General features: G+C 47.8%; 1 protein-coding gene across 1 annotated transcript in view; it reads left to right on the forward strand.

The window, feature by feature from the left end:
• Window positions 1-1,204: 1,204 nt before the first annotated feature.
• LOC143961937 (uncharacterized) overlaps window positions 1,205-21,200 on the forward strand; it is a 124,172-nt gene continuing 104,176 nt past the window's right edge. Inside the window, exon 1 of the mRNA XM_077471270.1 lies at window positions 1,205-1,292. Coding sequence (XP_077327396.1) covers window positions 1,220-1,292 — 73 coding nt within the window. The 5' untranslated portion in view covers window positions 1,205-1,219. The remainder of the gene's footprint in view (window positions 1,293-21,200) is intronic.

The following is a 21,200-nucleotide window of genomic DNA, read 5'->3' on the forward strand; positions in this document are numbered from 1 at the left end:
CCTTTTTCCCGACAACCCTGGGCTGTGGTTGTGGGAGTTTGTGGGCGGGGGCGTAACTATAGGGGATGCAGCAGTTGCGACTGCAACCGGGCCCTGTGATGCAGGGGGCCCATGCAGCCTCCTCTACATATGGCCAGCACCAGCATAGGCAGCTAGTGGTACCAGTGCACCATGCACACGGTTGGCTGAGGGTGACTAGCAGAGCTTCATGCTCGACTATCGCACTGGCTGCTCTTCAGTTGTGCATTCCCCGCATGACCTGTTTTCTCAGCCGGCTCCTCAGAGTACCCCTCTCCTGCTCCATGCATTGCCGCTCAGTCCGAGTCTGTTTTCCCCAGCCAGAGTCCCCCCCCCCCTGAGTCCGGCCTGCACTACATACTTCTCCCGGATAAACAAACTTTAAGCACACAGATGCAGTTCAGCCCTATGAGAGCCAGCTGATCGCCCGTCCAGCACACTGGATGGAGCCCAGGCCAACATGGATGAGTGCGCGGCCTACAGCTTGGTCATGGTGAGTGAGAGGACCCCATCCCCCACACACCATTCCATACCCCCTCCATCTCCCCCTGGGGACAGGGACCCCTTCTCACGTGGGGACAGGGACCCCCACCCCCCCTGGGGACAGGGACCCCTTCTCACCTGGGGGCAGTAACTTCATCTGCCCTGGAGAAAAGGACCTCATCTCTTCTGGGGACGGGGACCCCATCCTGCCTAGGGACAGTCCCCCAATGGGGCACCTAAAAATAAAATGAAATAAAATTTAAAAAAACTACTGATACCAGTGGTGTAACTACAGGGCTCACAAAGGTCATACCTGTGACCACGCCCTGGAGTTCCACCGCCGGACTCGGAGGGAAGGGCCCTGGCTCGGGTTCAGGGGGGCCCTTCATGGTTTCTTGCATCGGAGCCCTGAAGGTTCTAGTTACGCCACTGGCAGGGGGCTTATCCATCTGCCTGCTCCGCTATCTGACAGCTCTTAAATAGGTAAGGGATGGGGCCAGCAGTGTCACCTGGTGGCACCGCCCCACTTGTGGCATCACCCACCGGTTATAATCAACACCACAGAGACAGCTTTATTGTAAGAGTGTGTGTATGTGTATGTGTATATAGTTGTAGAACTGTATACACTTCCCCTTTTTTGTGGTCACTTTTAAAATGAATTTGAGCTCCTCGTTACGCTTTTAGAACAGAAGACCAGAGCAGTCACAGAAGACGGAGAATGCCGTGCAAGGGGAAGCCTGTTCATCCTCAGCGTAAAACCAAGAAAAGTGAAGGTCTGGAGATGGCGTTGGGTAGGATTTAAATATTTAACTTTAACATACTTTATGAGATGGGAAATGTGTCAGTGTGTTTTGTAGTTAGTAACATTCAGGTGTATCGAAAATAATTTTTTTTATCCGTTTTATGGGGAATATGGGATGAAATTTAATATTGCCCAATGATAATTTTGCAGAAAATTTCCAGAATTTAACACGCAAGATTTAGGTGCACTCCCACCCGTAATACCCTTTGCCAGCAAACTCACAACAGCCAATAAAGGGGAAGGGGGTTAGGAAGATGACAGCCATCTCACCATGGGTCCAGGACCAGGACTTATTGGTCTTTCCTGGGTGTCCTGGACATCTATGGCAGGTGTCAGCAAAGGAGATGCTGAATATTCACTGATCATCCTTCTGAAGAATGAACCCAGATGCACTCATTACTGATCACTTCCAGGTTTGGAACTCTCAACCTCCGTCCCTCCTGATCACTTCAGGGTTCAGAACTATCAATCTCCGTCCCTCCTGATCACTTCAGGGTTCAGAACTGTCAATCTCCGTCCCTCCTGATCACTTCAGGGTGCAGAACTGTCAATCTCCGTCCCTCCTGATCACTTCAGGGTTCAGAACTGTCAATCTCCGTCCCTCCTGATCACTTCAGGGTTCAGAACTGTCAATCTCCAGCCATCCTGATCACGCTTGTTCAGCTTTATAGGAGGGCAAAAGTGATGATCAGTGAAAGGATGTTTCTCCTTTCCTGACACCTGCCATAGAGGTCCAGCGCACCTCATCCAGGAACTCATCCAGGTCTCAGCCTCCTCATACATGTACATGACACTTTATACCAGCTTATACCAACAAAAACAAAACAAAAAAAAAGGAGTTTTTTTGTTTCACAAGGTTTTTATTGAGAGAATATAAAAGCACAATACAATGTCTTATTGGTATAAAGGCGTAAAAAAAATTACATATAATAAATGAGTTTTACTACTGTTCAAAATACAGAAAAGTGTCAAAATGGTTATATATCTTGTTTGAATTTGGGTTTTAGGCATATATTATTCAATACACAGATTAACATTTACAGAATCGAAGAATTTTTGATATGATTGTCACATATTGAAGGTAAGTAAGGGAGGGAAAAAAAAGAGGCAGGGGAAAGAGTGGGGTATACAATAAGGGGAAGTACCGTCATCGAGTTTTTTTTCTCAGATATTTCTAAGAGGTTACTTCCTAGTATATGGGTACTGTGATTAGGTAAGGGTAGCTTTATAAGCCTGAGAGTTTTTGAATTCTATCCAATTGTACCAAATAGAAATAAAATTTGGCTTCTTTCTCATGAGAAATACTTAGGAGTTCTATTTTTTTATATTGTTAATTCTCCTGAACCATTCTTTTTTGGAAGGGACTGTTCGAACGCCAGTGACATGGTATACAATGTATTGCTGCGTTTATCATGAACATGGATAAAGATTTCAGATATTGTTTTTTGGGGATAGAATTATGGTGTAGTAGATATTGTGCTGGGGTGAAACTTATGTTTTCTGAGGTGATTGAAAGTATATTTTCGTGAACTATTTTACAGAACTATTGGGATTAAGGGGCAAGACCACCAAATGTGTATCATCGATCCCTCTTCATCTTTGCACCTCCAACATCTGTCCGAGATCTGGGGATAAAATTTATGTAGAAGAGTGGGGGTTCTATTCCACCTTGTGATCAGGGCTGGACTGGGACAGAAATGTGGCCCTGGACTTCATCCAGACCGGGCCAACTTACATTTTGAGTGTCCCATCAGCACCCACTTACATCAGAGTGTCCCATTACCAGCCCCCTTACATCAGAGTGTTCCATCACCAGCCCCCTTACATCAGATTGTCCCATTACCAGCCCCCTTACATCAGAGTATCCCATTACCAGCCCCCTTACATCAGAGTGTCCCATTACCAGCCCCCTTACATCAGAGTGTCCCATCACCAGCCCCCTTACGAGTGTCCTATTACCAGCCCCCTTACTTCAAAGTGTCCCATTACCAGCCCCCTTACATCAGAGTGTCCCATTACCAGCCCCCTTACATCAGAGTATCCCATTACCAGCCCCCTTACATCAGAGTGTCCCATTACCAGTCCCCTTACATCAGAGTGTCCCATCAGCACTCCCTTACATCAGAGTGTCCCATCAGCACTCCCTTACATCAGAGTGTCCCATCAGCACTCCCTTACATCAGAGTGTCCCATCAGCAGCCCCCTTACATCAGAGTGTCCCATCACCAGCCCCCTTACATCAGAGTGTCCCATCACCAGCCCCCTTACATCAGAGTGTCCCATCACCAGCCCCCTTACATCAGAGTGTCCCATCACCAGCCCCCTTACATCAGAGTGTCCCATCAGCACCCCCTTACATCAGAGTGTCCCATCACCAGCCCCCTTACATCAAAGTGTCCCATTACCAGCCCCCTTACATCAGAGTATCCCATTACCAGCCCCCTTACATCAGAGTGTCCCATCAGCACTCCCTTACATAAGAGTGTCCCATCAGCACTCCCTTACATCAGAGTGTCCCATCAGCAGCCCCCTTACATCAAAGTGTCCCATTACCAGCCCCCTTACATCAGAGTGTCCCATCACCAGCCCCCTTACATCAGAATGTCCCATCAGCAGCCCCCTTACATCAGAGTGGCCCTTCAGCAGCCCCCTTACATCAGAGTGGCCCACTGAGCCATCGGCCCACCGGGAAACTCCCGGAAGTCCCGACTGGGGGTTAGATGTGAGGTGGGAAATCAGAGGTAGGATTAGACCAACTAGTCTATCCTATTTTAAAGGTCTGGTATGGTCAAAGAGCAAGGAAGTTGCTCTTTGTGTGCAAACGAGGTCTAAGTAGGACCAGATGGAGTCTCAATAAATTGATCACTGTCTCCTTTTTGGATCTAAGGAGCAAAAAGGAACAGGTCTGATTTTTTACTCTTACTCCGCTCCTTTTAGTTTTGTGCTATTGAGCTCCACGGGGCAGCTAGCTAAGTGTAATGTTTTATTAGTTCAGGTTAAACATTAAAGTGTGGTTAAGATGAAAAAGCGTCAAAAGAAACTAGTTGGAGCAGCCAGTATCGTATGAGGTTTTTGAGTTAGGGACTGCTTCGGATTTATGTGTACAAGTTGTAGTGTATTTAACTTAGTATATGCTGTAATATGCCATGGTTCCAACAATATGAGGTTAAACAGATGTGGGCAGGGGTGGACTGACAACTCATGGGGCCCCCGGGCAATAGGAGATTATGGGGCCCCCAGTCAATCAGAGATTATGGGGCCACACAGTATACACAAAACACACACAGTACTGGAGAGGTGGGGCAGCTATAATCTCGGGATTTTTAGACCAAAAGGATAAGGGACATTTCAGAGACAGATGTAAAAGGAAAACACAATTTTTTACATACCTACTCTGGTTTTACTTAGACTGGCAACCCTGATGGGGCCCCCTAGTGGCATGGGTCCCTCGGGCAGTGCACAAGTGGCCCAAAGGTCAGTCCGCACCTGGGTGTGGGTTTAATAGAGAATCCTGTGCATATTTATGATTTGGCCACAAGATGGGCCCGTTGTATTGGAGAGTTGATATTTCTAGCCAATTAGTAGGATGTGTGAAATATCTTGTGGTAATAATTAAAGTTAAGTGAACCATAACTGATTAATAAAAGAACTGTTTGAACTAATACTCAATGCTAACAGAATAGCATGGGGGTCCCCCCCAATTCACACCAGGCCCCTGCCAAAAAAAAAACAGAGCACGGGGTTCCCCCAGATTCCATACCAAACCCTTATCCAAGCATGCAAAAGCTTGCACTCCCCCGCCCCACTCAGCCCCAAAGCACATTGTCCTAATGTTGATGGGGACAAGGGCCTTTTCCCCGAGAACCCTGGGCTGTGGTTATGGGAGTCTGTGGGCGGGGGGCTTATCCATCTGCCTGCTCCGCTATCTGACAGCTCTTAAATAATAAATATATAAGGGATGGGGCCAGCAGTGTCACCTGGTGGCACCGCCCCACTTGTGGCATCACCGACCAGTGATAATCAACACCACAGAGGCAGCTTTATTGTAAGAGTGTGTGTATATGTATATAGTTGTAGACACTGGGAGATGGGTGGGCTCCGTGGCGGTACCAGAATTTCTGTTGTTACGTGTAAGGAGATGGGTGGGCTCCATGGTGGTACCAGAATTTCTGTTGGTGCGTGTAGGGAGATGGGTGGGCTCCGTGGTGGTACCAGAATCTCTGTTGGTACACACTGGGAGATGGTGGGTTCTGTGGCAGAATTTCTTGTAATTGCAGAATGCCAGCTTGTGTGATGCAGAGTCAACAAGTTAGGAGGTAGTGGGGGTCTTAGAAATTCTGGAAGGCCTGGCAGGGATATTGGGAGTAAAGGAGGTCCAGGCTGGAAAGAAGTGAATCAGATCTTTCCCACCACTGGTCAATTTTTTTTTATACATCTGTATCTGTGGACTGAAGCTCTGTTGTACTTGCTGCCATATTGATCTGCTACTGGCTAATTTTTACATAATTGAGGGCTGACACTCAAATTTTTATACTCTTCATTTGCACCTCTTGTGTATCTTATAGTATTGGCTGTGCAGTGCTCTCATTATCTTACCCTCAAAGGACAGATAAACAAACCAAGACTTGTTTTTATCTGACCATTTGATCTTGTTTTTTTTTTCACCACAAATATATTTCCTTAAAACTTTGTCATCTTTTTTTACTACCTCATTTTTTATTTAATGTGCTTGCATTTTTCTCTTCCTCTTCGTTTCTCTCTCTGTGACTCTCTCTGTAGATATATAAAGGTTATAAAGGAATTGTGAAATGTTGGCATTGAGGTTGAAAATCTGACTGATCATGGCAAAAAACTGTCTTTTTCTTTAAAGAGGAAGTAAAGCCTCTGAAAAAAAATACACCCTGCAAGACAAAGGCATAATGAGCTAGTATGCATAGAAAACTAGCTCATTATGAATTACTTACCTGAGACGAAAGCCCCCGCAACGGCCCTCATTCGCCTCCTCCGGCACCACCATCTATCCTGGATTGACTTCCGGGTATTGTGGCTCTGGCGGTGTGACTGGCCGGAGCTGAAGATATCGGTGACTCTATTTCTGCAAATATCTCCTAAACCTTTTAGGTTTGGGAGATATTTCTTGCACCTACAGGTAAGCATTAATCTAGGCTTACCTGTAGGTTAAAGTGGTTGGAATGGGTTTACAACCACTTTAAGGATAGTGATGATATGAAGCCATTTATTATCACATAGTTGTTTGGCTCCTTTTTAAATCATAATGATAACAGAAATCCCCCAAATGGCCCTAATGGAGAGTTTGCATACCCTGGAATGTTTGGCCTTGGTATAGACACACAAGGTGATACACACAGGTTATGGCAATTCAAGTTTAATTTCCCAAATCTGTGGATTTTTAAATTACAATCTGTGTCTGTGTATAAATAGTCAATGGAGTTTATTTACTAAAACCAGAGAGTGCAAAATCTGGTGCAGCTGGGCATGGTAGCCAATCAGCTTCTAACTTCTAGCTTTTTAAATTAAGCTTTGACAATTAAACCTGGAAGCCAACTGTTTTCTGTGAAGAGCTGCACCAGATTTTGCACGCTCCAGTTTTAGTAAATGAACCTCACTGTGTTTGTTAGCTCTCACATGGGTACACTGAGCAGGCTAGGTACTGAGCCATGTAGAGGAGAAAAGAACTGTCAGGAGACCTGCATAACAAGGTAATGGAACTTTATAAAGATGAAAAAGGATATAAAAAGATATTGAAAGTCTTGCATATACCAATCAGTACTGTTCAATCACTTATTAAGAAGTGGAAAATGGGGGTGTGACCAGATGCTCTAGAGTGCGCACGTACGTGACCTAGCTTAGCCGCAGCTCCGGAAGAGATCCTGCAAGCTGGAGATGATGCAGTGGCATGAGGTTGGCTTACCCCTGACCTAACTGCTCCACCTAGGGGAACCTGGTCTTTATTGAGGGGTCAGGGGATCAGAGAGGAGAGCCGCTGGTGCACCTGCACTACACCCTGCCACCCTCTCCTGGATACCCATGTTGCGCAAATGGTCTGATGCTGAATAGTGGGAAAGTTCACACAGCCTGTCCCCTGCTCGTTGAGGGGAGAGACCTAAAACAAATGAGTGGATCCAGCATTTGTAATATACCTACCAGAGGAGACTAGGTTTCTTCTTTAGTGACACCCGGTGGACATTCAGTTCTCTGCATGTGGCAAAAGAAATCAAGGGGTTCCCCCTTGGACTATTTCAGTGCCATTTTTCAATCTCATTATTCTGTCTCCCCTTTTCCTCCCTCTTTCTTGGGTGTAAGTGCCATCCTGCCCCGAATTGGGAAGATAGTGCTGGGTTATTATAACACATTGCCATGACCTGGAAGGGGGGGGGAGACCCAGCGTGACAGGACAGGGCCCTCTCCATTGCCCTCAACAAAATGTGAAGGGGAACCAGGCAGCAGCCAAATTAGAGAGACTCGCCCATACCCCCGGATCACACACCCACAAAAGGAGGCCAACAGAACCTGCAAGCGCAATCTAAGGAGCGTGGTGGAGCCACAGCTGTGAGGAAAAGCTAAGGTCAAGGGCAAGCCATAGCAGCACCAGCATTGAAAGAGGTCCTGCAAGCAATTAACTCCTCCTGTAAGACTTCATTAAGCCGCGTACACACGGGCGGACTGTATGGCCTACTTAGTCCGTCGAAACACATTTCAGCGGACAGTCCGCTCGTGTGTGGGCTTCAGCGGACTTTTTCAGCGTGCAGTCTGGCGTACTAAGTATTTCGGAATTTTCGAAATTCTGTCCGTCATACTTTGGTTTCAGCGGACAATCCGGGCATTGCTGTGTATTGGACTTCTTATTTCTAGTCCCGTCGTACGTGCTGTACACGTCATCACGCAAGCTTTCGACGGACTGTTTGTGCATCCGTGTGTGGTCAAGTCCGTTCATTCGAAAGTAGGATGGACTGTCCGTCGGATTGTATGATGGACTAAGTAGGCCATACAGTCCGCCCGTGTGTACGCGGCTTTAGGTGAACTGTCTGGCCAGCTTAAAACTATCAGGGAAGCGCTATCCTTTGTCATGCATGACCTACAAAAAAATGCGAGAAAGGACCACCGCCCTTGAGGGCACAGTTAATTTTAATGGAGGACGATCTGAACCCACTCAAGCGAGAGATAAGAACTGTAAGGCCGCGTACACACGCGGGGACTGTTCGCCCAACTTTGTCCACTGAACAGTGTTTCGGCGGACAGTCCGCTCGTGTGTGGGCTTTCAGTGGACAGTTTCAGCGAACAGTCTGCTGAACAAGGTTTTTCGGAAATTTCGAAAAACTGTCCGCTGAAACCTTGTTTCAGCGGACAGTCCCCGCGTGTGTAGGCTTGTTCGCCGTACTAAGTTGCATGCATGCTCAGAAAGGATTTACATGCCGAAGTTTGCATTGCAGTGTATAGGACGTCGAATTTTTCGTCCCGTCGTACGTGCCGTTCACGTCATCGCGCACGGTTTCAGCGGACTGTTCGTTCGTCGTGTGTGGGCAAGTTCCTTCATGCTAAGTTTGAGCGGACTGTTCGCTGAAACTGTTTGACGGACAAAGTTGGGCGAACAGTCCCCGCGTGTGTATGCGGCCTTAGAGAACAAATGGCTCACTATGAGATAAAAATGGATGACATGGAATACAGAATGTGAAGGAAAAATGGAAGGATTGTGGGGCTCCCTGAAAAAAGTTCATGAAAAATGGTTGAAGGAACTAATTAGAAAGGATACTTTTTCACCCTTTTTTGCAATGGGGAGAGCTCATAGGGTGCCCTCCAGACATCCTGCACTAGGGGGCCACCCAAGATCTCGCCTGGTAAAAATGCTCTTCTACAAGGACAGAGTAACCATATGACAGAAGGCCAGAAAAAAGGGTAATATCCTCTATGAAGATGTTAGGGTATCTATATACCCAGTTTTTTCACCGGAACTGCAAAAGCGGAGGGCTACGTTTTATAAAATCAGACGTAAATGACAACAACTCAAAGTATCTTATGCCCTGTTATATCCAGCAAGACTGCTGGTGACCACCCTGGGGGAGACTCTATTTTTGTTGATACCCCAGGGGGGTGGCGGGGTTGTTGGCATCTCATAAGGGGAAATTATAGAAGAACCAGAAAATGTAATTCCAAAGATAGAAGTACAATAACTGCATGGGTTTAAGAACACAGCTGATCACTTATTTAGCACTTTAAGGAGTTGGGGCGGAGGGTTACATTTAGGTTAGAGAGAGTAATGTATATACTGTTCCCTTTCACAGAGGGATCTGGGGGATTTTTTTTTTATTACTTGCATGTGCTTTTTCAATATTTTTTGGGGAGGGAGGGAGGGGGAAAGGGTTATACACAAGAGCAATAATATTTGTAAATTTGAACATTATTATTATTATTATTATTATTATTATTATACAGGTTTTATATAGCGCCAACAGTTTGCTCAGTGCTTTACAACATGAGGGCAGACATTACAGTTACATTACAATTTGGTACAAGAGGAATCAGAGGGCCCTGCTCGTTAGAGCTTACAATCTAAAAAGGAAGGGGCAATTGATACAAAAGGTAATAGCTGTGGGGGATGAGCTGATGGAGGAAGTAAAACAGTGTTAGTTAGAAGCAGGATAGGCTTCTTTGAAGAGAAGGGTTTTCAGGGATTGTCTAAAGATGGATAGATTAGGGGACAGTTGGACAGATTGGGGTAGGGAGTTCCAAAGGATGGGAGAAGCTCTGGAGAAATCCTGGAGGCGAGCATGGGAGGAGGTGACAAGGGAGCTAGAGAGCAGGAGGTCTTGGGATGACCGAAGAGGGCGGCTTGGTTGGTATTTTTGGACTAGGTTAGTGATGTAACTAGGGCCAGAGTTATAGATGGCTTTGTAAATTATTGTTAGTACTTTGAATTTTATTAGTTGGGTGAGTGGAAGCCAGTGCAGGGATTGGCAGAGAGGGGTGAGGGACACTGAATGGTTGGTAAGGTGGATGAGTCTGGCAGCGGCATTCATTATGGACTGGAGGGGGGATAGTCTATGTAAAGGTAATCCAACCAGGAAGGAGTTGCAGTAGTCGAGGCGAGAGGTGACCAGGGAGTGAATTAGAAGCTTGGTGGTGTCATTAGTTAAAAAGGGGCATATTCTGGAAATGTTGCGGAGGCTAAGACGGCATGATTTCGACAGGGCTTGTATGTGGGCCTGAAAGGCAATTCGGAGTCTAAGGTTACCCCTAGCACCCTGGCATGTTGGGATGGACTGATAGATGTGCCATTGATCTTGACAGAGAAGTTAGGCGAAGGGGCACATGGGGGAGGAAATATTAAGAGCTTGGTTTTAGATAGATTAAGTTTGAGGAAGTGGTGTGACATCTAGGCTGATATGTCTGTTAGTAGATCAGTGATGCCTGAGGAGATTGATGGGGTGAGCTGAGGGGTAGAGAGATAGATTTGGGTGTCATCAGCATATAAATGGTAGTGAAATCGAGAATAGTAGAGGACCAAGGACAGAACCTTGGGGGACCCCAATGAAAAGGGGAGTTGGAGAAGAGGAAGTGGAGTTGTAAGTGACACTGAAGGTGCGATGAGATAGGTAAGATTCAAACCAACGGATAGTGCAGCCATGGAGACCAAGCAAATTGAGTTTTTTGAGGAGGAGGGGGTGGTCAACTGTAGTGATGGACGAACTTCCGACGGGACGTTTCGCGAACGCGAAACGCGAACGGACACAAACGTTCGCGAAAACGACCGTTCGCCGCGGGCTCCATTGACTTCAATGGGAGGCGAATTTCGCAAACCTTTAGGTCGAATTTGCGGCCACGGGGTAATTATTAGGGGGTAGCACGTAGTCCCACCACCTGGACAATAGCATAATACATGTATGAGGTGAATTTGGGATCGATAACTACAAGCATTTTTTTTTTATTTGGGAAATTGTTCTGACAATTCAGGACTATGGAGCTAATGAAGGCAATGGAGGAGAGGGAAGGTCAGGGACCAGGGTAGGCAAACAAGAGGGTGCAGGAGATACAGAGCACTGACAGCAGCACCGTAATACAGAGCACTGACATCAGCACCGTGACATACAGCGCTGACAGCAGCTCCGTGACATACAGCGCTGACAGCAGCTCCGTGACATACAGCGCTGACAGCAGCTCCGTGACATACAGCGCTGACAGCAGCTCCGTGACATACAGCGCTGACAGCAGCTCCGTGACATACAGCGCTGACAGCAGCACCGTGACATACAGCGCTGACAGCAGCTCCGTGACATACAGCGCTGACAGCAGCTCCGTGACATACAGCGCTGACAGCAGCTCCGTGACATACAGCACTGACAGCAGCTCCGTGACATACAGCGCTGACAGCAGCTCCGTGACATACAGCGCTGACAGCAGCACCGTGACATACAGCGCTGACAGCAGCTCCGTGACATACAGCGCTGACAGCAGCTCCGTGACATACAGCGCTGACAGCAGCTCCGTGACATACAGCGCTGACAGCAGCTCCGTGACATACAGCGCTGACAGCAGCTCCGTGACATACAGCGCTGACAGCAGCTCCGTGACATACAGCGCTGACAGCAGCTCCGTGACATACAGCGCTGACAGCAGCTCCGTGACATACAGCGCTGACAGCAGCTCCGTGACATACAGCGCTGACAGCAGCTCCGTGACATACAGCGCTGACAGCAGCACCGTAAGCAGCCCCAGGAGGAAGTCAGCACAGCACAGGGATGGTGTGATCCCCTCATAATAAGAACCCCCAGGAGGAAGTCAGCACAGCACAGGGATGGTGGGAGCCCCTCATAATAAGAACACCCAGGAGGAAGTCAGCACAGCACAGGGATGGTGGGAACCCCTCATAATAAGCAGCCCCAGTAGAAATATGACACCGCTCAACCTCTTCAAAGAGGAGGGTAGGGGCATATAGTACGGTGTGCTTTTTTGGGTCAGGGAAGTGAGCCAAATGAATTAAGAAGGTCTGTGTGCTTGATTCCAAAAATTGTTTATAGACATATACATGGTCTACTGATCACATGTGTTGAATTCCTCCGAGATCCATGCCTCATTCATTTTTAGAAATGTGAGGTAGTTAACACTGTGGTGAGCTAGGCGAGTACGCTTATCGGTCACAATCCCCCCTGCTGCGCTGAACGTCCTTTCGGACAGGACACTGGATGAGGGGCAAGCCAACAGTTCGATTGCAAATTGGGCAAGCTCTGGCCAGAGGTCAAGCCTGCCCACCCAGTAGTCTAGGGGTTCATCACTCCTCAGAGCGTCCACATCGGCCGTTAACCCAATGTAGTCGGACACCTGACGGTCTAGGCGTTCCCTGATGCTGGATCCGGATGACACCTGTCGATGGGTCGGCTGAAAGAATGACCTCATATCCGAAGTCACCAACACATCTTCAAACCGGCCTCTTCTTGCAGGCGCTGTTGGATTGGTACCCGCAAATCCTTCTCTGGGAGTGGGAATTGCTCCTCTGCCAGCGCACGCAAAAGCAGAATGCAGCATTTCTCGAAGCAAGGCCTGGAAGTGCTGCATTCTGACAGCCCTCTGCGACGGCGGTAACATTTCCGCCATTTTGTGTTTGTACCGGGGGTCTAAGTACGTTGCCACCCAGTACTGGTCCTTGACCCTCATGCTTTTTATACGGGGGTCCCTATTAAAACACTGGAGCATGAAGGCCCCCATTTGCACTAAAGTGGAAGCGGTGTGGTGGCCTGGCTCCTGCTCATCATCCAGGATAATGTCGTCCTCTTCATTCTCCTCTCCCCATCCTCGCACAACAGGGATCCCAGAAAGGTTTAAAGCATGCTCTTCTTGCTCCTGCTCATCCGCCCCGGCACCATCCTCCTCTGACTCCTCATCAGACTCCTGTTGTTGACTTGTCTCAGATAGAGTAGCCCCCCCTGGGAATTCATCCAGCATTGCGACTTCCTCATCTTCCCGCTCCTGCTCCTCCACAGCCTGATCAATGACACGACGCAATGCACGCTCCAGAAAGAAGGCATAAGGTACCATGTCACTGATGGCGCCATGGCTGCGACTGACCAGTTTGGTGATCTCCTCAAATGGCCGCAGAAGTCTGCATGTGTCGCGCATGAGCAGCCACTGGCGCGGTGAAAAAAAACCCAGCTCCCCAGAACCGTTTCTTTCGCAGAGTTCATACAGGTAGACGTTAACTGCACGTTTCTGCTGGAGCAGCCTATCAAGCATATAGAAGGTTGAGTTCCATCGCGTCGGGCAATCGCAAATAAGACGTCTGACCGGCAGATGGTGTCGCCGCTGAATGTCAGCAAGGCGAGCCATGGCCGTGTAAGATCTTCTGAAATGGGCCGAGATTTTCCTTGCCTGCCGCAAGATGTCCTGGACCCCAGGGTATTTGACAAGGAATCGCTGCACGACCAAGTTTAAGACGTGTGCCATGCACGGCACGTGCGTGATTTTGCCCTGTTTCAATGCGCTAAGCAGATTGGCACCGTTGTCACACACCACTTTACCAACTGTCAAATTGAGCGGTGTTAGCCACTCATCTGCCTGTGAACGCAAAGCTGAAAGGAGTGCCGGGCCAGTGTGGCTCTTTGCTTCCAGGCACAACAGACGCAGCACGGCATGGCAACGTCTCACCTGGCATGTGGAATAGGTTCTGGGGAGCTTGGGCGGTGCAGTGGAAGAGACGCTAGCAGCGGAAAAGGAGGAGGCAGCTGAGGAGGAGAGGGAGGAGGATGGAGTAGGAGGAGGAGAAGAAGAGTCAGGCCTGCATGCAATCCGTGGCGGTAAAACCAAATCTACACGGGTGCCACGGGTTACATGCTTGACGGCCGTCAGAAGGTTCACCCAGTGGGCAGTAAAACTGATATACCTTCCCTGCCCGTGTTTGCTAGACCACGTGTCTGTGGTCAGATGTATCTTGGCACCGACACTGTGTGCCAGAGATACATTCACTTGCCGCTGAACATGGCCATATAGCTCTGGGATGCCCTTCTCTGAGAAATACTTCCTTCCTGGGACCTTCCATTGTGGTGTTCCAATGGCCACAAATTTGCGAAAGGCCTCCGAGTCCACCAGTTTATATGGCAGTAGTTGGCGGGCTATGAGTTCTGACAAGCCAGCCGCCAACCGTTGGGCAAGAGGGTTATCCGGCGTCATCATTTTTTTACGCTCAAACATTAGGCCCACGGAAGCCTGCCTTTTTGCAGAAAAATGTGAGCTTGGCGTGATGGAAGGTGGAGTGGAGGACAATTGTGAGGAGAGAGGAGAAGGAGAAGTAGAAGACGAGGCTGGACGGTGAGAGCCTGCAGTGTGGCTTTGTGTGTTCCGTTGCTCCCACTGGGCTCGGTGATGGCTGCTCATGTGCCTTCTTAAGGCGGTCGTCCCTAGGTGAGTATTGGGCTTACCGCGACTAACGCGTTGACTGCAAAGATTGCAGATGGCAACGCTATTGTCAGCAGCGGACACGTTAAAAAAAGCCCACACTGCGGAGCCATGTGCCGGTGTCCTGGGAGCGCCAGATGTGACCGTACATGGTCGATGACTCGCTCCTGATACATTTGCAGTCTGCTTTGTCCCTGCTGTGCAATGTAAGTCATTGCTGCTTCTCCTCCCTATCTGCTGGTCCATATCTCCCTCTGAACTCCCCTCCTCTTCCTCTCTTGTGGGCACCCACGTGACATCACTAGACACGTCATCATCAACGTCACCTTCCCCACCGCTATAAGTAGAGTAGGCAGCAACACCGGGGACCAACCTCCTCCTTGGGCTGATCTGGGTACTGGCGTCAGACTGCTGAGTAGCGCTTGTTGCTACCTCCTCTTCCTGATCCAATACCAAGAGTGGCTGCGCATCAGAAATGTCCTCTTGATATGGATCGGAAAATAATTCCAGTGACTCAAGCGGAAGGTATGTGGTGGTGGTGGTGGTGGTCGTGTTGTTGGTGGTAGTGTCTTTGGGGGTGCACATAGCAGAGAGTGAAGAAGAGGGTGCAGATCGAGAGGATGAGGAGGGTGCAGAAGAGTAAGGCTGAGCGAGCCACTCAACCAAGTCTGGTGCATCCTTTAAAGTAATTGAACGCACCTTCTGCAACTTCCCACTTTGGCTCAAGCCTGTTGCTCCTGCCCTACCCCTACCACCCCTGCGGAAGGGCCTGCCTCTTCCTCTGCATGTCATTTTTTAAATGACCCTGTGACAAAACTCTTAGTCCCTATACCGCTGAAGGACTGCTGCAGTATAGGTGAGCGGTCAGCAGTGGTGCACGTCAACCCTATCTATTGTGGACCTATAGCGGTCCTTACAGAACAGCAGACTGTACCGCACTCAAGCCTATGTACCGTAGCACCCTATACCAAGTTACCAGTCCTTATAAGAACTTTTGTGGACCAAGCAGGTTGTGTATTAGTGTTTAGCAGACTGTACGTCAGTCCCTATACCGCTGAAGGACTGCTGCAGTATAGGGCAGCGGTCAGCAGTGGTGCACGTCAACCCTATCTATTGTGGACCGATAGCGGTCCTTACAGAACAGCAGACTGTACCGCACTCAAGCCTATGTACCGTAGCACCCTATACCAAGTTACCAGTCCTTATAAGAACTTTTGTGGACCAAGCAGGTTGTGTGTTAGTGTTTAGCAGACTGTGCGTCAGTCCCTATACCGCTGAAGGACTGCTGCAGTATAGGGCAGCGGTCAGCAGTAGTGCACGGCAACCCTATGTATTGTGGACCGATAGCGGTCCTTACAGAACAGCAGACTGTAACGCACTCAGGCCTATGTACCGTAGCACCCTATACCAAGTTACCAGTCCTTATAAGAACTTTTGTGGACCAAGCAGGTTGTGTGTTAGTGATTAGCAGACTGTACGTCAGTCCCTATACCAATGAAGGACTGCTGCAGTATAGGGCAGCGGTCAGCAGTAGTGCACGGCAACCCTATGTATTGTGGACCGATAGCGGTCCTTACAGAACAGCAGACTGTAACGCACTCAGGCCTATGTACCGTAGCACCCTATACCAAGTTACCAGTCCTTATAAAAACTTTTGTGGACCAAGCAGGTTGTGTGTTAGTGTTTAGCAGACTGTGCGTCAGTCCCTATACCGCTGAAGGACTGCTGCAGTATAGGGCAGCGGTCAGCAGTGGTGCACGTCAACCCTATCTATTGTGGACCGATAGCGGTCCTTACAGAACAGCAGACTGTACCGCACTCAAGCCTATGTACCGTAGCACCCTATACCAAGTTACCAGTCCTTATAAGAACTTTTGTGGACCAAGCAGGTTGTGTATTAGTGTTTAGCAGACTGTACGTCAGTCCCTATACCGCTGAAGGACTGCTGCAGTATAGGGCAGCGGTCAGCAGTGGTGCACGTCAACCCTATCTATTGTGGACCGATAGCGGTCCTTACAGAACAGCAGACTGTACCGCACTCAAGCCTATGTACCGTAGCACCCTATACCAAGTTACCAGTCCTTATAAGAACTTTTGTGGACCAAGCAGGTTGTGTATTAGTGTTTAGCAGACTGTACGTCAGTCCCTATACCGCTGAAGGACTGCTGCAGTATAGGGCAGCGGTCAGCAGTGGTGCACGTCAACCCTATCTATTGTGGACCGATAGCGGTCCTTACAGAACAGCAGACTGTACTGCACTCAGGCCTATGTACCGTAGCACCCTATACCAAGTTACCAGTCCTTATAAAAACTTTTGTGGACCAAGCAGGTTGTGTGTTAGTGTTTAGCAGACTGTGCGTCAGTCCCTATACCGCTGAAGGACTGCTGCAGTATAGGGCAGCGGTCAGCAGTAGTGCACGGCAACCCTATGTATTGTGGACCGATAGCGGTCCTTACAGAACAGCAGACTGTAACGCACTCAGGCCTATGTACCGTAGCACCCTATACCAAGTTACCAGTCCTTATAAGAACTTTTGTGGACCAAGCAGGTTGTGTGTTAGTGATTAGCAGACTGTACGTCAGTCCCTATACCAATGAAGGACTGCTGCAGTATAGGGCAGCGGTCAGCAGTAGTGCACGGCAACCCTATGTATTGTGGACCGATAGCGGTCCTTACAGAACAGCAGACTGTACCGCACCCAAGCCTATGTACCGTAGCACCCTAGACAGACCAAGTTACCAGTCCTGATAAAGAGCTTTGTGGAACAAGTGAGTTGTGAATGATTAGCAGACTGCAGCAGAAGGGCAGCAGTCAAGTATAATATTCTTTCTATATTTGGAAGAAAGAATATTATACGTGTACAAGCCTATTACCGTACCACTGATACCAGTCCTGAAAAGAACCTTTGTGGAACTAATAGTAACAGCAAGTCTTTAAAATTATCCTCACTGCCTGACACACTGCTTCCTGCCTGTCCCTATACAAATTGGCAAAAAAGAGTAGGCTGGAACGATTAGCTGGAACAGCTCTTTTGTGGACCTGATAGTAACAGCTAATGATGATGATGATGATGATGATGAAGAAAGACTAATCTGGCTGAGCTGTCCCTAAAATAGCAGCATACAGCGCTCTGTCCCTTTATCTAAACTGACAAAAGAAACTCAGGCTGCTGACCTAACACCTATACCAGTCCTGAAAAGAACTTTTGTGTACCAAATAGCTAGCGTTTTCTCTGTCCCTACTCCACACAGGATCCTTTCCCTACAGTGACAGAAGAAAGAATGTAAAATGGCCACCGGATCGGGTGTATTTATAGGTTAGGGGGAATGTCCAAGTGTCCATGAGCTGTCATGTCTCAATTGGTTGTCCTGTAACACATGATAAACGTGTCACGAAAGGTTAAAGTTCTTGTATACATTAAACACGTAAGTCCGCCGGGGCGAACGACGGAAAAAGGCGTTCGAACCCGCGGACGGCGAAAGTCGGAAATTCGCCGCGAAACGACCGCCGGGCGAACCGTTCGGCCATCACTAGTCAACTGTATCAAAGGCAGCAGAAAGGTCCAAGAGTAAGAGTATGGAATAATGACCGTTGGTTTTGGCTGTTAGTAAGTTGTTAGTGAGTTTTAGGAGGGCAGTTTCTGTGGAGTGCTGTGGGTGAAATCCAGACTGAAGAGGATCTGAAGAGGATCGAGAAGGTTATTTTCAATGAGGTGGTTGCTCAGTCGGTTGTAGACTTGAACATGCGGGAAGGTCACTTTGGAAGCCCCCAGAAAGGACCCAAAGGGGAGGTGAGTGAATTGGGAATGAGACACGGATGATGTGACTGGTATGAAAGGTGTATGAGGGGATGTATGAAGAATAAATGCACTTTATATAGGCAATATTTTGTCACAAAATTCTCACAGAGGAAGTGTAACATGAAGAATAGGTATTGGTCAATAAAGAAGGACCACACAAAGTATATGGAAATTACACAATTAGGTTTGGGTATATTGAATTATATGCATTTTTTGTACATTAAACTGTTAAATGGTTAGTTGTACGCAGGTGAAAAAGTTAAATATATGTTCTTGAAACATCCGGTGCTCAGGCAATACTGTAAAAAAAAAAAACTGCAGTTCTTTCAGTAGCAAAAACATATGGGGTGGGATTACTCTGCCTTTAGGAAACTCACCTTACCAGCATCTCTATACCACAGCTAGGTTGGGGAGATTTCTGAAACCCAGTAACATTCAGTTCATACCGCCTATTCTAGGGGGGTGAGCATTCTGATTAGATCTGGGGTATTGTTCACCTGTAGGCAGATTAAGATTGATGAACTTGGGCGCTATATCTTTTTATATTGTATAATAGAGAATAGAAACTACGTGCTGGCTAATTTATATATCCCTTCACCTTTTAATACTTTAATTTTGTATAAGTTAATGGAGTTTGTTCTGGACAAACTGGGTGTGCCAGTTATTATTATGGGTGATTTTAACATGGCCATGGACCAGAAGGCAGATAGGTTCCCCCACCAGACACAGATAGGTGCTATAATTGATGACCGATTGTCCCTATTTTTGGGAGAGGCCAGACTAATGGACATATGGAAGTTACGGTACTGGTGTTTTTCCAGAACACATTCCTCCCTCTCTATAATTGATTTGGTATTGGGGATGAGGAGGTACTACAGGTGATAAGAAATGTAAGTTACATGCCAAGAGGTCTTTCAGACAACTGCCTGGTGATATTGCCAGTAGAAATAAGGGAGAATTATCGTCCTGGGAAGTGGAAAATAAGTCCTTTTTGGAAGAAACTGAAGGGTGAGACAGATGAGGTGCTAACAGCCCTAAGCCCTTGTACACACGGTCGGAGAATCCGTTGGAATGTGTCCTATTGGACCGTGTTGTCAGATAATCCGACTGTGTGTGGTATGCATCAGACTGATTCCGTCAGAATATCCGTCGGACCCAATTTTCCAACTTGTTGGAAATATTTCCCGACCAACTGGGCCGATCGGACATACTCCGATCATGTGTAGCGAATTGTGATCGGACCAAGTGCCACGCATGCTCAGATCAAATTCCTACATCAAAGCTATTGGCTACTAGCCTGAATGTAGTCCCATCGCAACGAAATTACGTCATCACGTTCTGAAAGATCGGATTTTTCGACAACTTTGTCCGACCGTGTGTATGCAACAGTTTTGGACAAGATCCGACGGACAAAATCAGACGGATAAAATATGACGGATTTGGTTGTCGAAATCTCCGACCGTGTGTACAGGGGCTTAGAGAATTTGTTAATTTGAATAGAGCTTCTCATCTCTGAGTCTGCTGGGACTCTGTCCAAGTGGAAATGGTCCAATTGATGAGTTAAAAATCAGAGTTTAAAACAGGAGGTTATAAAAGGGGACGTAGTACCTGTGTAGTGTGAGTACCTGAGTTTTGTCTAAATAGTGTGTGGATCGTTAGTACTTGTGTATTGTGTACTGTGTATTGTGAGTGCACGTAGGTCTGCGAGTGCACATAGGTCTACGAGTACCTGTGTATTGTCTTGTTGAGTATTAGTGTATTGTCTTGTTGAGTGTTATGCAGCGTACACACAACCGGACTTTTAGACAGACTAGGTCCGATGGAACGAATCCGTTGGACAATTCGATCGTATGTGGGTTCCATCGGATCCTTGCTGCCCAAAAATCTGACGGACTTTAGAAATAGAACACGTTTCAAATTTTTCCGACGGACTCGAGTCCGGTCGAAAAATCAGTTTATGTGTATGCTAGTCCTACGGACAAAAACTGACGCTAGGGCAGCTATTGACTACTGGCTATGAACTTCCTTATGCTAGTCCAGTCATATGTCATCACCTTCAAATCCGTCCGTCGAAAAGTCTGCTCGTGTGTATGTGGCATTAGTGTCAGGAATCTAGTTCCTAGGTAATTTGGACAGGGTATAATCCCCAATCCTCATTAAATTTAATAGGTACGATGCCTGGCGGGCGCAGCGAGGTGACTCATTGTACATCTTGTGGCATGTATGCATTCCTTGATCATCCGATCGAGGGTGAATACTGCTGTGCAAAAGTGCAGGAAGTCCAGCTTCTGAATCTGGAGAAGCAACTGTCAGTAATGAGAAGTCCCTCCATACTAAAGGATAGCCAGGAATGTACATGGCAGGGGCCAGCGCAGAGGCTGGTGGAGACAAAGAGATGCAGGCACTAGGAAAGAGTAGATGGGTGACAGTCAGGAAGGGTAGAGGGGGAAGTGCCAAGGAGGCCTATCCAGGGCTGGTGCATCCCAATAAGTACGCTCCATTGAGTGACATTGGTGAAACCAGTCAGGGACCAGCACTGCTGGAGCTGAGGGACTCTCCTAGCTGCCGGGGGGAAGAACTCCTCCAGTGAGAGTGGGTGGGAAGCAAAAGGAAAAGAAAGACAGTTTCTAGTGCTATGGGACTCAATTCTTAGAAGGACAGAGAGGCCAATCTGTAACAAAGACCTGAAGCGCCAA

Source organism: Lithobates pipiens, unplaced genomic scaffold (genome assembly GCF_037356315.1).
Source record: "Lithobates pipiens isolate NorthernLeopardFrog02 unplaced genomic scaffold, aLitPip1_a1.2 Scaffold_8, whole genome shotgun sequence".
In the NCBI taxonomy this organism is placed as follows: Eukaryota; Metazoa; Chordata; class Amphibia; order Anura; family Ranidae; genus Lithobates; species Lithobates pipiens.